The sequence below is a fragment of the Mobula hypostoma genome, chromosome 3 (assembly GCF_963921235.1).
Source record: "Mobula hypostoma chromosome 3, sMobHyp1.1, whole genome shotgun sequence".
NCBI lineage: Eukaryota > Metazoa > Chordata > Chondrichthyes > Myliobatiformes > Myliobatidae > Mobula > Mobula hypostoma.
This window is the reverse complement of record NC_086099.1, coordinates 178,160,476-178,177,575: the sequence shown is the minus strand read 5'-3', so window position 1 is coordinate 178,177,575 and position 17,100 is coordinate 178,160,476. Positions and strand designations below refer to the sequence as shown.

General features: G+C 41.7%; 1 protein-coding gene across 1 annotated transcript in view; it reads left to right on the top strand.

Annotated features, from left to right (window-relative positions):
* Nucleotides 1–7,752: 7,752 nt before the first annotated feature.
* The window catches only part of LOC134343761 (cilia- and flagella-associated protein 69-like), a 182,941-nt gene continuing 173,593 nt past the window's right edge, over nucleotides 7,753–17,100 (top strand). Inside the window, exon 1 of the mRNA XM_063042501.1 lies at nucleotides 7,753–7,926. Coding sequence (XP_062898571.1) covers nucleotides 7,753–7,926 — 174 coding nt within the window. The remainder of the gene's footprint in view (nucleotides 7,927–17,100) is intronic.

Here is a 17,100-nt window from a genome sequence, read left to right as displayed (position 1 = left end):
AACTACAGAGGACGAGGAGGAGGTCTGGCCCCTGCACACATTGCACGAAGGTCCACCAGCATGTGGACATGCCCTGGTGCTCATGAAAAAGATCCCTAGCAATGGGTAAGTAGCCCCACTGCCTTGTGGGCAGCCTTGGGAGAGATGAAGGGTATGGGAGTAAACCCAGACAGCACATCTGGAGCGGAGCCCCTAAGGTGGCTGGATGTCATTGAACATTCTTCCAGAAGCTCCTGCAGCCAAGTTGGTGCCAAATGTATTGCTTTATAAGTTTTCCCAGGTGAAGCCGAGAGGGGGATCTTGCCCACTGGGCATCTCAGAATCTCCATACCTTCTTCCCAGGCTTGGGATGATGATTATCATCAGCCATTATCCTTTGAGACAGGTGGATGCCAACCAACAACCATTCTTTTTCCTATAATTATCATGTATTCCAATGTACTGCTGCCACTAAGTTAACACATTTCACAACATATGTCAGTGATATTAAACCTGATTCTAATTAAACATAGACAACTCGCTCAGTAATGAGTTCTTGCATTGTATTGGTAAGTTGCTACCTATTAATCTCATTACTGTAAAAGTTATACTTGCTGTTGCTGACGTTGCTGATGTTTTGATATTTGAATTGATACTGTATTTATCAATTCTGGCATAGGCCACAAAGAGATTTGTACATCTGCTCAGCTTGTCCATTTAAGCCTCAATGATCCTTTCATCTTACGATAGTGACCTAATTCATAACCTTGACCGGGTTCCAGATTTTCAAAATCGTCTCCTGTGCATTCACTGCTTGGTTTCTCAGTAACACAGAGAATGTTGTGATCTACCGAATGTTGAAAGGACTAGATAGGGTGGATGCGGAGAAGATGGGGGTATCTAGAGCTAGGGGGAACAGCCTCAAAATTGAGGGGCAACTCTTTAGAACAGAGTTAAGGAGGAATTTTTTTAACCAGAGAGTAGTAAATCTGTGCAATGCTCTGCCACAGACTGTGGTGGAGGCCAAGTGTGTGCGTATATTTAAGGCGGAAGTTGATTGTTTCCAGATAGGTCAGGGCATCAAAGGATATGGCAAGAAGGCAGGTGTATGGGATTGAATGGGATCCAGGATCAGCCATGATGGAATGGCGGAGCAGACTCAGTGGGCTGAATGGACAAATTCTGCTCCTGTGGCCTATGGTCTAATAATTTAGCATGGTTATGGTTATTGGTTTCTAGTACTTATATATCATTGTCCTGATTTTTGGTTGACAAAGTTGTCATGTATTTTACGCAATTTGGTAACTCAGCTGGTGATTTTATGTTGGTGTTAAGAGATAGACCAGAGAAACAGAGAGACAACAAGGCACGTTTGGATGTTTCTTCACTTCTCTGCATCTGATAGGGATCATCTTGACTGTTTTAGAATGTCCTTCTATGAAACTTTGTCATCTAAATAGGGTCATAATGGTGAACTTTTATCACTTGAAGACTCTCTAAATTTTCTATAAGTCTTCTGTTGCCACACACAAGTTTCTCTAAAATGTCTCATTTTGTACGCAACTTGGAAATCCTGTGGTTTGTTGTTTGTATGTATTTCAGAGTGAATTCATAAGTAACTTTGAAGCATTGGGAATAACCTTGCTGCTATTCTAGATAGAATCTTTTTATGCAATTTTATTCTATAGATCAATGATAATTGTCCATCACAAATTTGAATATGGGGTATGTTTTACATCCATAATTTGGTTAATAGTTCTCCTTCCATATTAGTTTATTTTCTTTCTACCCATGTGAATACTTTGATTATAAATGCTATTCGTTTGCCATCTTGTACTAGGGCAGAGAATTGTCAAATAGAATTTAATCCCAACAAGGGGTGCAAGTGATGGATTTTGGGCAGTCAAAAATGCATAGGGTGCATATAAAGTAAATGGCAGGATACTTACAAATGTTGATAAACAAGGGCGGCTTGGGATTCAAATCCAGAGTTGAGACAGTGTGTGAAATACTGCCAAGAGTTGAGCTCCAGTTGGGTATAAAATTAAAAACCAGGCTGAACCTGAATCAAGGGCAAGGGCTTATAATCTTTTAATACCCAATCCAAACCGGACACAGATACATACAACATATTCTGTCAAGGTCTGATCAAGCTCTCACCTTGAGAGAGATTCATGGCAGTTCAAAAGGGCATTGGATAAGTATTGGAAAGGAAATTATGGTTATGGGGAGTAGACAGTGGAGTAGAACTAGCTGGATTACTCTACATAAAGCCTTATGAGGTCAACAGGCTGAATGACTTCCTAACTATCTTTTCTGTGATTGTGATCTTAAGACTCATATTAGTACCTTACATCATGTTTATTTTTTATGTTACATGCTATCAAGAAGAAGATGCATGTTTTCTTCATAGAATAGAGCAGACTAATGAGTCATGTGGTAAAATATGTATAAATGTTTCAATTTATAGCAATATAGATCACTATAAGATCTCTGAACAACCAACATTTTCTTTGTTCCAGTGGTAGCTACATTCTTTAGAATACTTGCTTGTCTCTGCTTGAAAAGTTGAAGTTCAAAAGAAATTGGCAATATAAATGCCTGAGCCGGATACTGTACAGGATGAGTATCACCAGAAAGCACATGAAACACATAAATAATGATTTTTAATTTAATCAGTTGTCCTAGTACAGTTAAGATCAAATAGCATGTGACTGAATGACTAACACACTGGATGACGGAATAGATTATGTGATTTACAATGAAATGCAATTTAAAATAGAAGACAACAATAACATTATAATCCTTATTCTTCTACTCATTCAGTGTCAATACCAGCAAAGATAAGACCCAGTCATTGAGCACAACAAAATAACATAAATCTAGCAGCCAATGACTAATCCATTAGAAACAGGTTGGAAAATAACAGAATTTGCATTGTAATTCATTGCAGGGTAATATTGGCTACCAGGTCATAATGACCTTTCTATACTGAAGGAGATTGTTTGATTGTTTTAACATTTTTCTGTTGACCAAAAAGGCATTCCAACACTTTGTATAGTAACATTTGTCTTATGACCAGACTCTTACAGACTTCCAGAGAAACAACCCAGTCTCTTATAAAAACAGAAAACATTGATACGTACAAAAGGTCCAACACATTTGTGAAAGAACAATTTACTGTATGTTTTACGTATAGATCCTTTGTCAGGATACAATCAAGGTGTTGCAAAGAGCTAAAACCTGTGAACCATATGAGAAATAAATCTGAAAATTAAATCAGCAGATAGGAAACATTAAATAAATTCTGATACATTAAAAAAATGATGAAGATATTAAAGAACATTCTGTGATTCTGTGGAACTGTGATCACCAACTCCTTTTGTTTTAAGATAGCCATAGATAAGTATGGACCTTGTGGGAGTGGATTAAATTGGAATAGGGTAAGATACAAGTGGATCAGCCAACAACTGAGGGTTAATTGGAACAGCTCTTTTTGGGCAAGTCCACATCTGACATGAGAAGGGTGTCAATTACATAAAGATCAATTACATAAAGATCAATTACACAAAGAACAGGACAGGAATGTTACAGTAAGAAGGACGGACAAAAATAGCAAAGTAAGGGAACCTTGGATGTTGAGAACTGAATTTAGTAAAGAACAAGGAAACATACACTCTGTGGCCAATTTATTAGTGACACCTGTTCGTTAATGCAAATGTATCAGAATGTGTCTACATGTGTCTACAACTTTTCCACAAACTGTATTTAACAGTAAAATTATTACATACCATTGGGACCACACTATTTACAATATATATTAATGATTTAGATGAAGGGATTAAAAGTAACATTAGCAAATTTGCAGATGACACAAAACTGGGTGACAGTGTGAAATGTAAGGAGAAAGTTATGAGAATACAGGGACTTGGACAGGTTGGGTGAGTGGGCAGATGCATGGCAGATGCAGTTTAATGTGGATAACTGTGAGGTTATCCATTTTGGTGGCAAGAACAGGAAGGCAGATTACTATCTGAATGGTGTCAAGTTAGGAAAAGGGGAAGTACAACGAGATCTGGATGTCCTTGTTCATCAGTCACCGAAAGTAAGCATACAGGTACATCAAGCAGTGAAGAAAGCTAATGGCATGTTGGCCGTCATAACAAGGGGAGTTGAGTATAGGAGCAAAGAGGTCCTTCTGCAATTGTACAAGGCCCTGGTGAGACTCCACCTGGAGTATTGTGTGCAGTTTTTGTCTCCAAATTTGAGGAAGGACATTCTTGCTATGGAGGCGGTGCAGCGTAGGTTCACTGGGTTAATTCCAGGGATGGCAGGAATGTCATATGTTGAAAGATTGGAGCGACTGGGCTTGTGTACACTGGAATTTAGAAAGCTGAGAGGGGATATGATTGAAACATATAAGATTATTAAGGGATTGGACACGCTAGAGGCTGGAAATATGTTCCTGATGTTGGGAGAGTCCAGAACCAGAGGCCACAGTTTAAGAATAAGGGGTAGACCATTTAGAATGGAGTTGAGGAAAAAAATTTTCACACAGAGGGCTGTGGATCTGTGGAATGCTCTGCCTAAGAAGGCAGTGGAGGCCAATTCTCTGGATTCTTTCAAGAAAGAGTTAGATAGAGCTCTTAAAGATAGCCGAGTCAAGGGATATGGGGAGAAGGCAGGAACAGTGCACAGATTGTGGATGATCAGCCATGATCACAGTGAATGGTGGTGCTGGCTCAAAGGGCCAAATGGCCTACTTCTGCACCTATTGTCTATTGTCTATTAATATAATCAAATATAATGTGTACAGGGTAACAAAAGCAGCACAGCAGCACTGGGAGAAGACCATAAGACATTGGAGCAGAATTAGGCCATGTGGCCCATCGGGAAGGAGAAATAGATATTCATTCCATCAGGCTGGAGGTTACCCAGACAGAATACAAGGTGCTGCTCTTTCACCCCAAGGTTGATCTCATCTTGGCACAAGAGGAGGCTATGGTCTTACATGTCAGAATGGGAATGGGAATGGGAATTAAAATGTTTGTCCATCAGGAAGCCCCACCTGTGGCAGATGGAGCAGAGGTGTTTGACGAAGTGGTTCCCCAGTTTAAAATGGTCTCACCAATATGGAGGAGGCCACATCGGAAGCAATGGGCACAACAGATGACCCCAGCAGATTTAATAGGCAAAATGTTGCCTCACCCGGAAAGATTGCCTGGAACCCTGAATGGAGGTGAGGGAGGAGATTTAAGAGTGGACACTTAGACCACTTGCAGGGATAAATGCTTGAAGGAAGATTAGTGGGAAGGGACGAATGGACAAGGGAACTGCAGAAGGAACAATCCCTGAGGAAAACGGAGGAGCAAGGGAGGTGAAGATATGTTTAATGGTAGGATCCCTTTACAGATAAAGGAAGATGTGGTGGCTGATGGGGTGATAAGCAAGGACAAGAGGGACTGTTGAGGCCGCAGGAAGATGGGGCAAGTGCGAATGCTTGGGGAATGGAAGAGATGTGGGTGAGGGCAGCATCAATAGCAGAAGGAGGGAAGCCCCATTCTTTGAATGACATCTCTGATGTCCTGGAACAAAATGCAGGGTCGTGTGAATAGATGCAGCAGAGGTGAAGAAACTGAGAAAAGGGAATATCATTTTTACAGGAAGTAGAGTGTTAAGAGGGTTCATTGAGATAACCATGGGAATCAGTAGTTTTATAAAAGATGTTGACAGTTTGTCTCCAGAGATGGAGACCGAGATTAAGAAATGTGAGGGAGGTGTCAGAGACGGTCCAAGTGAATTTAAGGGCAGGGTTGAACTTAGAGGAAAAATTAACAATGGTACTGTTGGGATTGGTGCTGAGGGAGTGGAGAGCAGTACGTTCAGAGGGGATAAGCTTTGAGGAGCAGAGAGAAGTGCTGAAGTCGAAACGGTTGATGACTCATCAGCAATTCGAGATGAAAAGACCCAGAGCAGGCAAAGCAAGAAGAGGAGGAGGGTTGAAGAAGGGGGAAAGGGCCATCTGTGCAGGGTGGGGATTCCTTGCCAAAGAAATGGGCTCGGAGATGGAGGCGACGGAAGAACTCCATGTCGTGGCAGGCGTGGAACTCACTAGGAAGGCCGGACGTCCGGCTTTTGAACACTCTATCCCCCATCCGGTGCCACCTTGAGCCGGACGTTAACTTGTCCTCCTTTTCTGGGTCTGATTTAAAAATCTTCTATAAATTACCTCAGATATACTTAAAACAGTGGTAACTGAAAGCTATAACAACCGTTAACATACTTTTATTATATGTAGTTGCTGTTGTCAATACTGTTGATGAGCCGCAGTGTACGAGTCACGTCAGCACATCTGAGAGGGTCAGTCTGCCCAAAGCTGCCACCGCAGTGGAGAGTCGTTGACTTCCTTGTTCTTGTTTCAAGCCCTTACAGAAATGCCGAAAAGGAAGACTATATTTAACCATGAATGGGCCAAAGAATATGGATTTATTGCTAAAAGCAGAAAAGATAACTTTCATGCTTTTTGTACACTATGTCATTGTGATGTAGAGACTGGCAGTAAGAGGAAAAAGTGCAGTTGAACGACACGCTACCACAGATAAACATAAAGTTAACATTCATACTGTCGGTACGTCATCATTGTTATCATTTTTCTCTCCAGCTCGATCGACTCAAGATGACAAAATCTTGGCTGCAGAACTGTGTAAATGCTGTGATGCATCATCAGCATTGTGGAGGCACTGTGAAGCACAATCAGTGTTGATCGTGGAGTAAAGTTGACAAAGAAATATACAGTGACTTATTGATAGGGAGAGGTGTAACATGTGGGAAAACTAAAGCAAAACCTCTGTGTGAAAATATTCTAGCACCGTATTCTGTACAAAAAGCATGTGGAGTATATCAAAGAGCATGGCTTGCCCTTTTCAGTTGCAACTGATGCTTCATACAATTTCCCAATACTTCTGAGATAGTTTCATTTTGAGAAGGGAGTGCAACATGTGTTGCTTGACTTTTACAGCGATAACAATGAATCATCAGAGGACATAACAAATCAGCTACTGGTTAAACTACAGACGTCAGGTCTGGGTCTGAATAAAGTGTCTGCATACACTGTTGACAATGCAAGTGTAAACTATGGGAAACACAACAGTGTTTACCAAAAACTGAAAATGGCTCAAAAGAACATTATTGCTGCAAATTGTCTGGCCCATATTTTGTACAATGCACAAGATTCGCTACAGGAAAACTGGAAATTGATGTTGAAAATATTGTGCTCAAAGTGTACAACCATTTCAGCATCTCAGATAAAAGAACAGCACAGTTAAAGGAATTCTGTGGATTTGTGGATGTTGATAATTGTTATCTGTTACAGCATGCTGTGACTAGATGGCTCTCTCTTTTACCATCTATTGACAGAATACTTCAGTGCTGGGAAGTCCTAAGAAGTTATTTTCAGAGTCTAGGTGAGGAGGAGTGCCCCAAGGTACTGTGGAAGTGCTTTGGAGATTAGGGAAATGCCTGTGAATCGTCAGAGATCTATTTCTTCTTCCTCAGTCACACTCTTAAATTGTTCTCAGACGCTACTGAAGCACTAGAAGCAAAGTCATTCAGCATAATTTCAGTATTTAAGCTAATGGCTGACTTGAGAGAAGGGTGAAGGACTGTTTCTTTGGCTTTGCAGTGAACACCAAGCTACCCCTGATGTGTCTAAGAAATGTGAAGCAGACTTCATTGTTTTCTATGAAAGAGTCATAAAGTACTTAAGTGACAGGTATGACTTCTCCGAAAACAGCTTTCATAACAGTGTCAAAATTGAGCCTAACAAGTGCCATACCTTTTGGAGAATTCTGTGATGCAGACAAGGCCAGTAACCTTCAAGATATTGATATGGATGAATTATATGAAGAGTATGGGATTGTGGAGGCGATTATCAATACTCCTGAGATGGTAGATAGCCATAGTTGAAGAACGTTATCTCAAGCTGTTCAGTAAATCTGAGGTCTCTTTTACAAACCTGAAGAAGGTGAGTGCTTCTATCTTCTCTATTCCATGCAGCAATGCTCACACAGAACAAGTTTTTTCAATGATGACCTCAGCTTGGAGAAACGACAGAAACCATCTGCAAGTGGACTCAGTCAAAACAGAAACACTTCTCAGAAGAGTGCTCAGCCATGTACAAAAAACTACTGTCCAACAGAAAACTCCTGGAGATGGCAAGTAAAGAGCAGAAATACAAAAAATAGACATCCATACCTGGCAGTCCACGGTAGGCCTAGGTAGGTTACTTCCATTAGTTTGTGAAGTAAGTTAATTTGGTTAGCATATCTGCTTCAGCAGGAGTAAAAATTAATGTTCATTTATTTCAGTTGTTTACTTATACTCTATGAATGCATGTATATATTATGCAAAATGATGAATCATTGAATAGGAAAAAGGGCTCTGGCAGAAAATCACTGATTAATGATGAAATAGCTAGGTTTTTGCTGGATTTATATAGGCAAAGAAAGTATCATGTAGAATTTTTATTTAATAAAATAACTAAAGTGGTCATCTGTTTGCAATTGTTGTTTTGCAATACGGTTTAAATTTTATAAAAAATAAATTTTTTGAAACACACTGTATATATATGGTAACCTATGACCACGTATGCAATGCCCTCCTATTTGGAAATGGCCACTCTAGAACTCACTGAGGTGTAGGGGAAGGGGGACAAAGCAACACATACAAAATGCCGGTGGAACGCAGCAGGCCAGGCAGCATCTCTAGGAAGAGGTACAATCGACGTTTTGGGGCCGAGACCCTTCGTTAGGACTAACTGAAAGAAGAGCTAGTAAGAGATTTGAAAGTGGGAGGGGGAGGGGAGATCCGAAATGATAGGAGAAGACAGGAGGAGGAGGGATGGAGCTAAAAGCTGGAAAGTTAATTGGCAAAAGGGATACAGAGCTGGAGAAGGGAGAGGATCATGGGACGGGAAGCCTAGGGAGAAAGAAAGGGGGAGGGAAGCGCCAGAGGAAGATGGAGAGCAGGCAAGGAGTTACTGTGAGAGGGACAGAGAGAGAAAAAAGATGGATGGATAGATAAATAAATAAATAAATAAATAAAGGATGGGGTAAGAAGGGGAGGTGGGGCATTAACGGAAGTTAGAGAAGTCAACGTTCATGCCATCAGGTTGGAGGCTACCCAGACGGAATATAAGGTGTTGTTCCTTCAACCTGAGTGTGACAAAGATTAGGTCCTTACTGAGGACAGAACGTTCTGCCATTTCATTTAATACATTCCCTACAAAATTCCTCTTTGTCTAAATATGAACCAGACTCAGTGACAAATTTTACCTGATTATATTCCTACGAGGAGCCTGGGGACGTCGTGGCGTACAAAAGGTGCCATCGAGATACCAATAACTCGGGGAACTGGTTTCAAGCAATTACGACCGCAGTGCCACGCGAGGGGAGGATCCTTCTCGGCTGCCGTAGGCGTTTCCCCCAAACGGCGTTCTCTCCACGGCAACGAAATACGTTTCCATGACAACCAAAAGCAGCCATTACCCGGTAACAAACACGGGAGCGAAGTAAAGCGTGGCACCCCCTCCCTCCAACCCGATGGCTCCAGCTCAGTGGGATCACCACCAGAGATGCGACGGGGAGGGCGACTGCCCGGTCCGGTCATCGTGGCTGTGAAGTGGGATCACTGAGAGAAGTGGGCTGGTCTAAAAGTTTAAAATCAGAATGAATGTCGCCAAGAGCATTCCCGTGGTGAGGCACGTCTTCAGGGACAGTGACGTGGGCGTGAAACAGGCAAGTCCGAGAACATCTGCCGACCCTGATTATATTCACCTCTCTAATTGTGTACTGGTATTTTCAGTTTTATATTCTTCACTGTCCTTACAAGGCAGTCTCTGGCCATCGAGGATGACTTCGAAGTTCAAAGTACTTGCTTTGACTTCAGTTTTGCGGGTTTAAGAAGTGACTGATGAGACTAGTGTAGAACTTGTAAACACGTCCACAGATGGGGCAGAGGGAGTGTTGCTTGTAGGTGGTTCAATGCTTAAAACAGTGTTTCTGTGTGCTCCTGGTTCCCTAAGTATGTCAATATCAGCCTGAATGTGCCTTGTCCACTTTGAATACTGCATTAAGGAGGAATTCAGCACACCTCACCCATCTCTGTCACCCAGCAATCTCATCCCATGACAGAGATTAAAATAACGTAACACACAAAATGCTGGAGGAACTCAGCAGGTGAGCTGCATCTATGAAAAAGAGTATAGTCGATGTTTCGGGCTGAGACCCATTGGCGGCACTGGAGAAAAAAAAAGATGAGTAGATTTAAAAGATGGAGGGAGGGGAGGAAGAAACACAAGGTGAAACCAGGAGGTGGGGAGGGATGAAGTAAAGAGCTGGGAAGTTGATTGGTGAAAGAGATACAGGCTGGAGAAGGGGAATCTGATAGGAGAGGACACAAGGCCATGGAAGAAAGAAAATGGGGAGGAGCACCAGACGAAGGTGATGGGCAGGTAAGGAGATAAGGTGAGAGAGGGAAAAGGGAATGGGCATTCTTAAAAGTGGAGGGGTGAATAATTACAGGAAGTTTGAGAAATTGATGTTCATGCCATCGGGTTGGAGGCTACCCAGATGGAATACAAGATGTTGCTCCTCCAACCTGAGTGTGGCCTCATCATGACAAAAGAGGAGGCCATCGAATGACATATGGGAATGGGAAGTGGAATTAAAATGGGTGGCCACTGGGAAATCCTGCTTTTTCTGACAGACAGGAGCGTAGGTGCTTGGCGAAGCAGTCTCCCAATCTACGTTGGGTCTCACTGATACACAAGAAGCCACACTGGGAGCACTAGATACTGTAGATGACCCCAGACTCACAGATGAAGTATCACTTCACCTGGAAGGACTGTCTGGGGCCCTGAATGGTAATGAGGGAGGAGGTGTAGGGGCAGGAGTAGCACTTGTTCTGTTTGCAAAGACAAGTGCCGAGAGGGGGGTCAATGGGGAGGGACGAATAGACAAGGGAGTCGTGCAGGGAGCGATCCCTGCGGAAAGCAGAAAGTGGGGGTGGGGAGTGGAAGAGAGGGAAAGATGGGATCCCAAGCACATCTTTCCTCCCCCCCCCCACTTTCTGCACATCACCTATCACCTTGTGTTTTGTCCTCACCCTCCCCCTCCCAGCCTTCTAACTCTGACTTCTCATCTTTTTTTCTCCAGACCTGATGAAGGGTCTCGGCCTGAAACGTCAACTATACTCTTTTTCGTAGATGCTGCCTGGCCTGCTGAGTTCCTCCAGCATTTTGTGTGCTGCTTGGATTTCCAGCATCTGCAGATGTTTTCTGGTTTGTGGATAAAATAACAGGTCTAAATTGGAAGTGTGCTGTTGAGTGTGTAAACGATAGGGCTCGTCTAATTTAGCTAACTAAATAAAGCCTCAATGTTGGAGACTTTCGGGGAAGTTTGGGCTAATGTTCAATGTGGAGTGTAGATGCCATAGGTTCAAAATCTTTCCGTTAGTTCCGTGGATTAGTTCCATGCACTCAGGAAGGTTGTTGGAGGTAAGGTGCAATGCTGCAGTGAGAAAAATTGCTTTAAGTTTTGGGGCAAAGATGTCTTATCTGACAGCCAGTGCTCACCAAGAACGGCTGTGTTGTCGACCATTGAGTAGAGCCATGGCTTACATGTCATTGTGGAGCAAGTATGAGAGGGATTTGAAGTTCTGTGGGAAATCAACTGTGAGGAGTGTCTTCGACAGTCCCTCCTGAATGATGGAGTTATAGATGTAAATGAGATGGAGAAAGTTCATGTATAGCAGTTCGTGCTGAGAAGATTTCACAAAGTGTTCTTTCCAGTGGGCATTAACTGCATCCCCATCCTTAACAAATACACTCTTGCTCCTAGTTCTCATTCAGGTGAGACCTTGAATGTTTGGCATGTAGATGGATATTACAGTACTGAAGAACTGACAAATATAAATGCTACTGGTGGGTTGCTGAGCGTCCAACTCTCTCTCTTCCCTTTCAGATTTTTAGATCCAGGGTTTCTGCTGGATCTGCACCCTCATGTACTTGTAAAGCTGTTTCTTTCCTTAAGGAAAGGCATTAGAAACAGAGGTTGGGAGGTGGTAAATAGAGCCAATAAGAAGAGTGTGAATTACCTGAATATTGTGTAGCCCATGACTCAGTTGTATAAACAATGGATTTTCCAGTTTCAGATAACCCATACTCTTGGTGTTCAATCCCCATTCCTACCGGTCCACCTAGGTTCTCCCTCTCTTTGTAACTTTTTTCAGCCCCACCCCCATGTACATTCATTACCTGTCCCACCTGTTTTCAACTCTGTCGATACCCACACATCCATCCACCAGGGTTTCTTCTCTCTTACTATTGTCTTCCCCATCTGGTTCCATCTACATTTTATCCATCTCTTACCTGGCTCCATATCACTTTCCATCATCTGTCTCCACCTACCACGGCCCTTCTCCCAACTGGCTCTGTTTATTCCTTATCCGTTTCTGCCTAACAGTAGCAACTGAGGCAAAGGGATGGCCAAAACATTGACTTTCTCCATCTCTCCACAGATGCTGCCTGAAATGCTGATTTCCTCCAGCATTTTGGTTTGTTCTTCCAGCAGTTTGATTTTAGTTTTGATTTCTCTTGTTAGAGAAGACAAGAGTTTAATCACAGATGTTAACTTCAGGACAACTGACCACACTCGAGATAAAATCTGCTTGATCTCAGTCCTGCTGAAGGGTCTCAGCGCTATACGTTAACTGTACTCTTTTCCATAGGTGTTGCCTGGTCTGCTGAGTTCCTCCAGCATTTTGTGTGTGTTGTGTGAAAACACTGCAGCTTCTGTAGGCTGGCTGTTTATAGGTTGTTCTATGCCCAAGAAGATCAATGTCAAAGCTCTCAAAGTCACATCTTCAACCATTTCTATCTTGTCTGAATGGAATCAGCAACACACATAAAAGTTGCTGGTGAACGCAGCAGGCCAGGCAGCATCTCTAGGAAGAGGTACAGTTGGCGTTTCAGGCCGAGACCCTTTGTCAGGACTAACGAAGGCCTGCTGCGTTCACCAGCAACTTCTATGTGTGTTGCTTGAATTTCCAGCATCTGCAGAATTCCCGTTGAATGGAATAAGTGTGGGTCTGGGAATTTACCCTCTGATAGTGTGAAAAAAAGCAGATCTCAAGTACTTAAGAGAAAATTGCTGAATCCACTCCCTAACTTGTGGTCATAGTATATTAACTCTCTTAACTCCGAAACGACTGGTGGCTCACCCATTGTGTGTCTGGGGATTATCAACTAGAAATGCAATATTTTCCCAAGTAAAACTGCAGTACAGTACATGCATGATGTCTGTTATTTTGGAAACTATGAAATTAGATCTGGTCATATTATGTCAACGCTTAAATATGCCATGAGTGTATTGGATAATTGTGTTACAACATCAGCTTTGTGCAATTGTGCTGGTTGTTAAAAGTAGTTGGTGTATCTATGAGAGCAGCTATGTATCCGTGTATCAGGAGAACATGAACAGAAATATACAGTCTTAATCTCAGTTTCTGTTTATATGCTTTTTCCATGACCATAAAATTAAGATAGTGAAATACAGCATTTCTATTTGTATTATTTTTCTGTTGGCTATAAACCAAATCAACATTGGTAAAGAGTGTCAATGAGTCTTATAGGAAAAACTGCCGATATACATAGATGCCAGGATCAAAAAATTAGAATAAAATAACCTTTCTGCCACTAAAGTATCAGGCCTTGATATCCAACAAGAGAAAATTTTCCTATCCCTTCACACCCCTCCCCCCCACTGATATTCAATGGATTTCCCATCACTGAATCCCCACCCATCAATGCCTGGATGTTACCATTAACCAGAATCTGAACTGGAATAGCTGTATACACTCCTTCAATATTTTTATTAGTTTCTGCATAGAACAATACAGAGTACAAGAAGATATATATTACAAGTAAAAAAAAAGTACCAAATACAATTACAATCACAAAACCTGTATTCATAAAAATTAAATTAAATCATAATATTGAAATATTATAATTTTGTTATACAGAAAAAAAAATCTAAACCCACTACCAAAGTCACAGCTGTTAGGAAAAGCAAGAAAAAAGGAAAAAACCCTTTTCATATAATAAAATATATTATTAGCCACCATCTGTACTTTTACAACAAATCAAAGGTTTTGAAAATAACTGAGAAATGGCCCACACAATGTATAAAAGTCTTGGCTAGATTCAAAAACTGAACAACAGATCTTCTCTAAATTTAAGCTTGACGTAACATCACGTAACCATTGAGCATGAGTAGGCAGAACAGCTTCCTTCCATTTAAGCAAGAGCGCCCTCCTACCTATAAAAGAGATAAAAGCCAAAATATGCAAATCAGGTGTCTCCAAAATAAAGTCTTTTCCTCCAACAATACCAAATAATGTGGTCAAAGGGTTAGGCTTAAGATTTACCTTGAAAAGTACTGAGAAAGTTTGAAATACTTCCTTCCAGTATCTTTCAAGGCTCGGACATGTCCAAAACATATGAATTAATGAAGCTTCTCCATTATTACATCTATTACAGAAAGGAGATATATCCGAATAAAAACGAGATAGCTTATCTTTAGACATGTGTGCCCTATGAACCACGTTAAATTGTCAAAGGGAATGACGGGCACATAACGATGAAGTGTTAACCAATTTAAAAATTTCATTCCAAGTTTCCTCAGAGATTGAGGTCTGTAAATCTTGTTCCCAAAGATTATTAATTTTGTCTATAGGAACATTTCTCATTCCTAGCAACATACCATAAATATTGGATATTGAACCAGTAAAAGTGGCAGGCCGACAAATCCAGGGCAAGCATTAAAAAGGGCCACTTTTCAACATAATTGTATAAGGGCTAAGAGAGTTGTAAAAGAGCGCCTGAAGGCTTTGTGTGTCAATGCAAGGAGCATTCGTAACAAGGTGGATGAATTGAAAGTGCAGATTGTTATTAATGATTATGATATAGTTGGGATCACAGAGACATGGCTCCAGGGTGACCAAGGATGGGAGCTCAACGTTCAGGGATATTCAATATTCAGGAGGGATAGACATGAAAGAAAAGGAGGTGGGGTGGCGTTGCTGGTTAAAGAGGAGATTAACGCAATAGAAAGGAAGGACATAAGCCGGGAAGATGTGGAATCGATATGGGTAGAGCTGCGTAACACTAAGGGGCAGAAGACGCTGGTGGGAGTTGTGTACAGGCCACCTAACAGTAGTAGTGAGGTCGGAGATGGTATTAAACAGGAAATTTGAAATGTGTGCAATAAAGGAACAGCAGTTATAATGGGTGACTTCAATCTACATGTAGATTGGGTGAACCAAATTGGTAAAGGTGCTGAGGAAGAGGATTTCTTGGAATGTATGTGGGATGGTTTTTTAAACCAACATGTCGAGGAACCAACTAGAGAGCAGGCTATTCTGGACTGGGTTTTGAGCAATGAGGAAGGGTTAATTAGCGATCTTGTTGTGAGAGGCCCCTTGGGTAAGAGTGACCATAATATGGTGGAATTCTTCATTAAGCTGGAGAGTGACATAGTTAATTCAGAAACAAAGGTTCTGAACTTAAAGAGGGGTAACTTTGAAGGTATGAGACGTGAATTAGCTAAGATAGACTGGCAAATGACACTTAAAGGATTGATGGTGGATATGCAATGGCAAGCATTTAAAGGTTGCATGGATGAACTACAACAATTGTTCATCCCAGTTTAGCAAAAGAATAAATCAAGGAAGGTAGTGCACCGGTGGCTGACAAGAGAAATTAGGGATAGTATCAATTCCAAAGAAGAAGCATACAAATTAGCCAGAGAAAGTGGCTCACCTGAGGACTGGGAGAAATTCAGAGTTCAGCAGAGGAGGACAAAGGGCTTAATTAGGAAGGGGAAAAAAGATTATGAGAGAAAACTGGCAGGGAACATAAAATGGACTGTAAAAGCTTTTATAGATATGTAAAAAGGATAAGACTGGTAAAGACAAATGTAGGTCCCCTGCAGACAGAAACAGGTGAATTGATTATGGGGAGCAAGGACATGGCAGACCAATTGAATAATTACTTTGCTTCTGTCTTCACTAAGGAGGACATAAATAATCTTCCAGAAATAGTAGGGGACAGAGGGTCCAGTGAGATGGAGGAACTGAGCGAAATACATGTTAGTAGGGAAGTGGTGTTAGGTAAATTGAAGGGATTGAAGGCAGATAAATCCCCAGGGCCAGATGGTCTGCATCCTAGAGTGCTTAAGGAAGTAGCCCAAGAAATAGTGGATGCATTAGTGATAATTTTTCAAAACTCGTTAGATTCTGGACTAGTTCCTGAGGATTGGAGGGTGGCTAATGTAACTCCACTTTTTAAAAAAGGAGGGAGAGAGAAACCGGGGAATTATAGACCGGTTAGCCTAACGTCGGTGGTGGGGAAACTGCTGGAGTCAGTTATCAAGGATGTGATAACAGCACATTAGGAAAGCGGTGAAATCATCGGACAAAGTCAGCATGGACTTGTGAAAGGAAAATCATGTCTGACGAATCTCATAGAATTTTTTGAGGATGTAACTAGTAGAGTGGATAGGGGAGAACCAGTGGATGTGGTATATTTGGATTTTCAAAAGGCTTTTGACAAGGTCCCACACAGGGGATTAGTGTGCAAACTTAAAGCACACGGTATTGGGCGTAAGGTATTGGTGTGGGTGGAGAATTGGTTAGCAGACAGGAAGCAAAGAGTGGGAATAAACGGGACCTTTTCAGAATGGCAGTCGGTGACTAGTGGGGTACCGCAAGGCTCAGTGCTGGGACCCCAGTTGTTTACAATATATATTAATGACTTGGATGAGGGAATTGAATGCAGCATCTCCAAGTTTGCGGATGACACGAAGCTGGGTGGCAGTGTTAGCTGTGAGGAGGATGCTAAGAGGATGCAGGGTGACTTGGATAGGTTGGGTGAGTGGGCAAATTCATGGTAGATGCAATTTAATGTGGATAAATGTGAAGTTATCCACTTTGGTGGCAAAAATAGGAAAACAGATTATTATCTGAATGGAGGCCAATTAGGAAAAGGAAAGGTGCAACGAGACC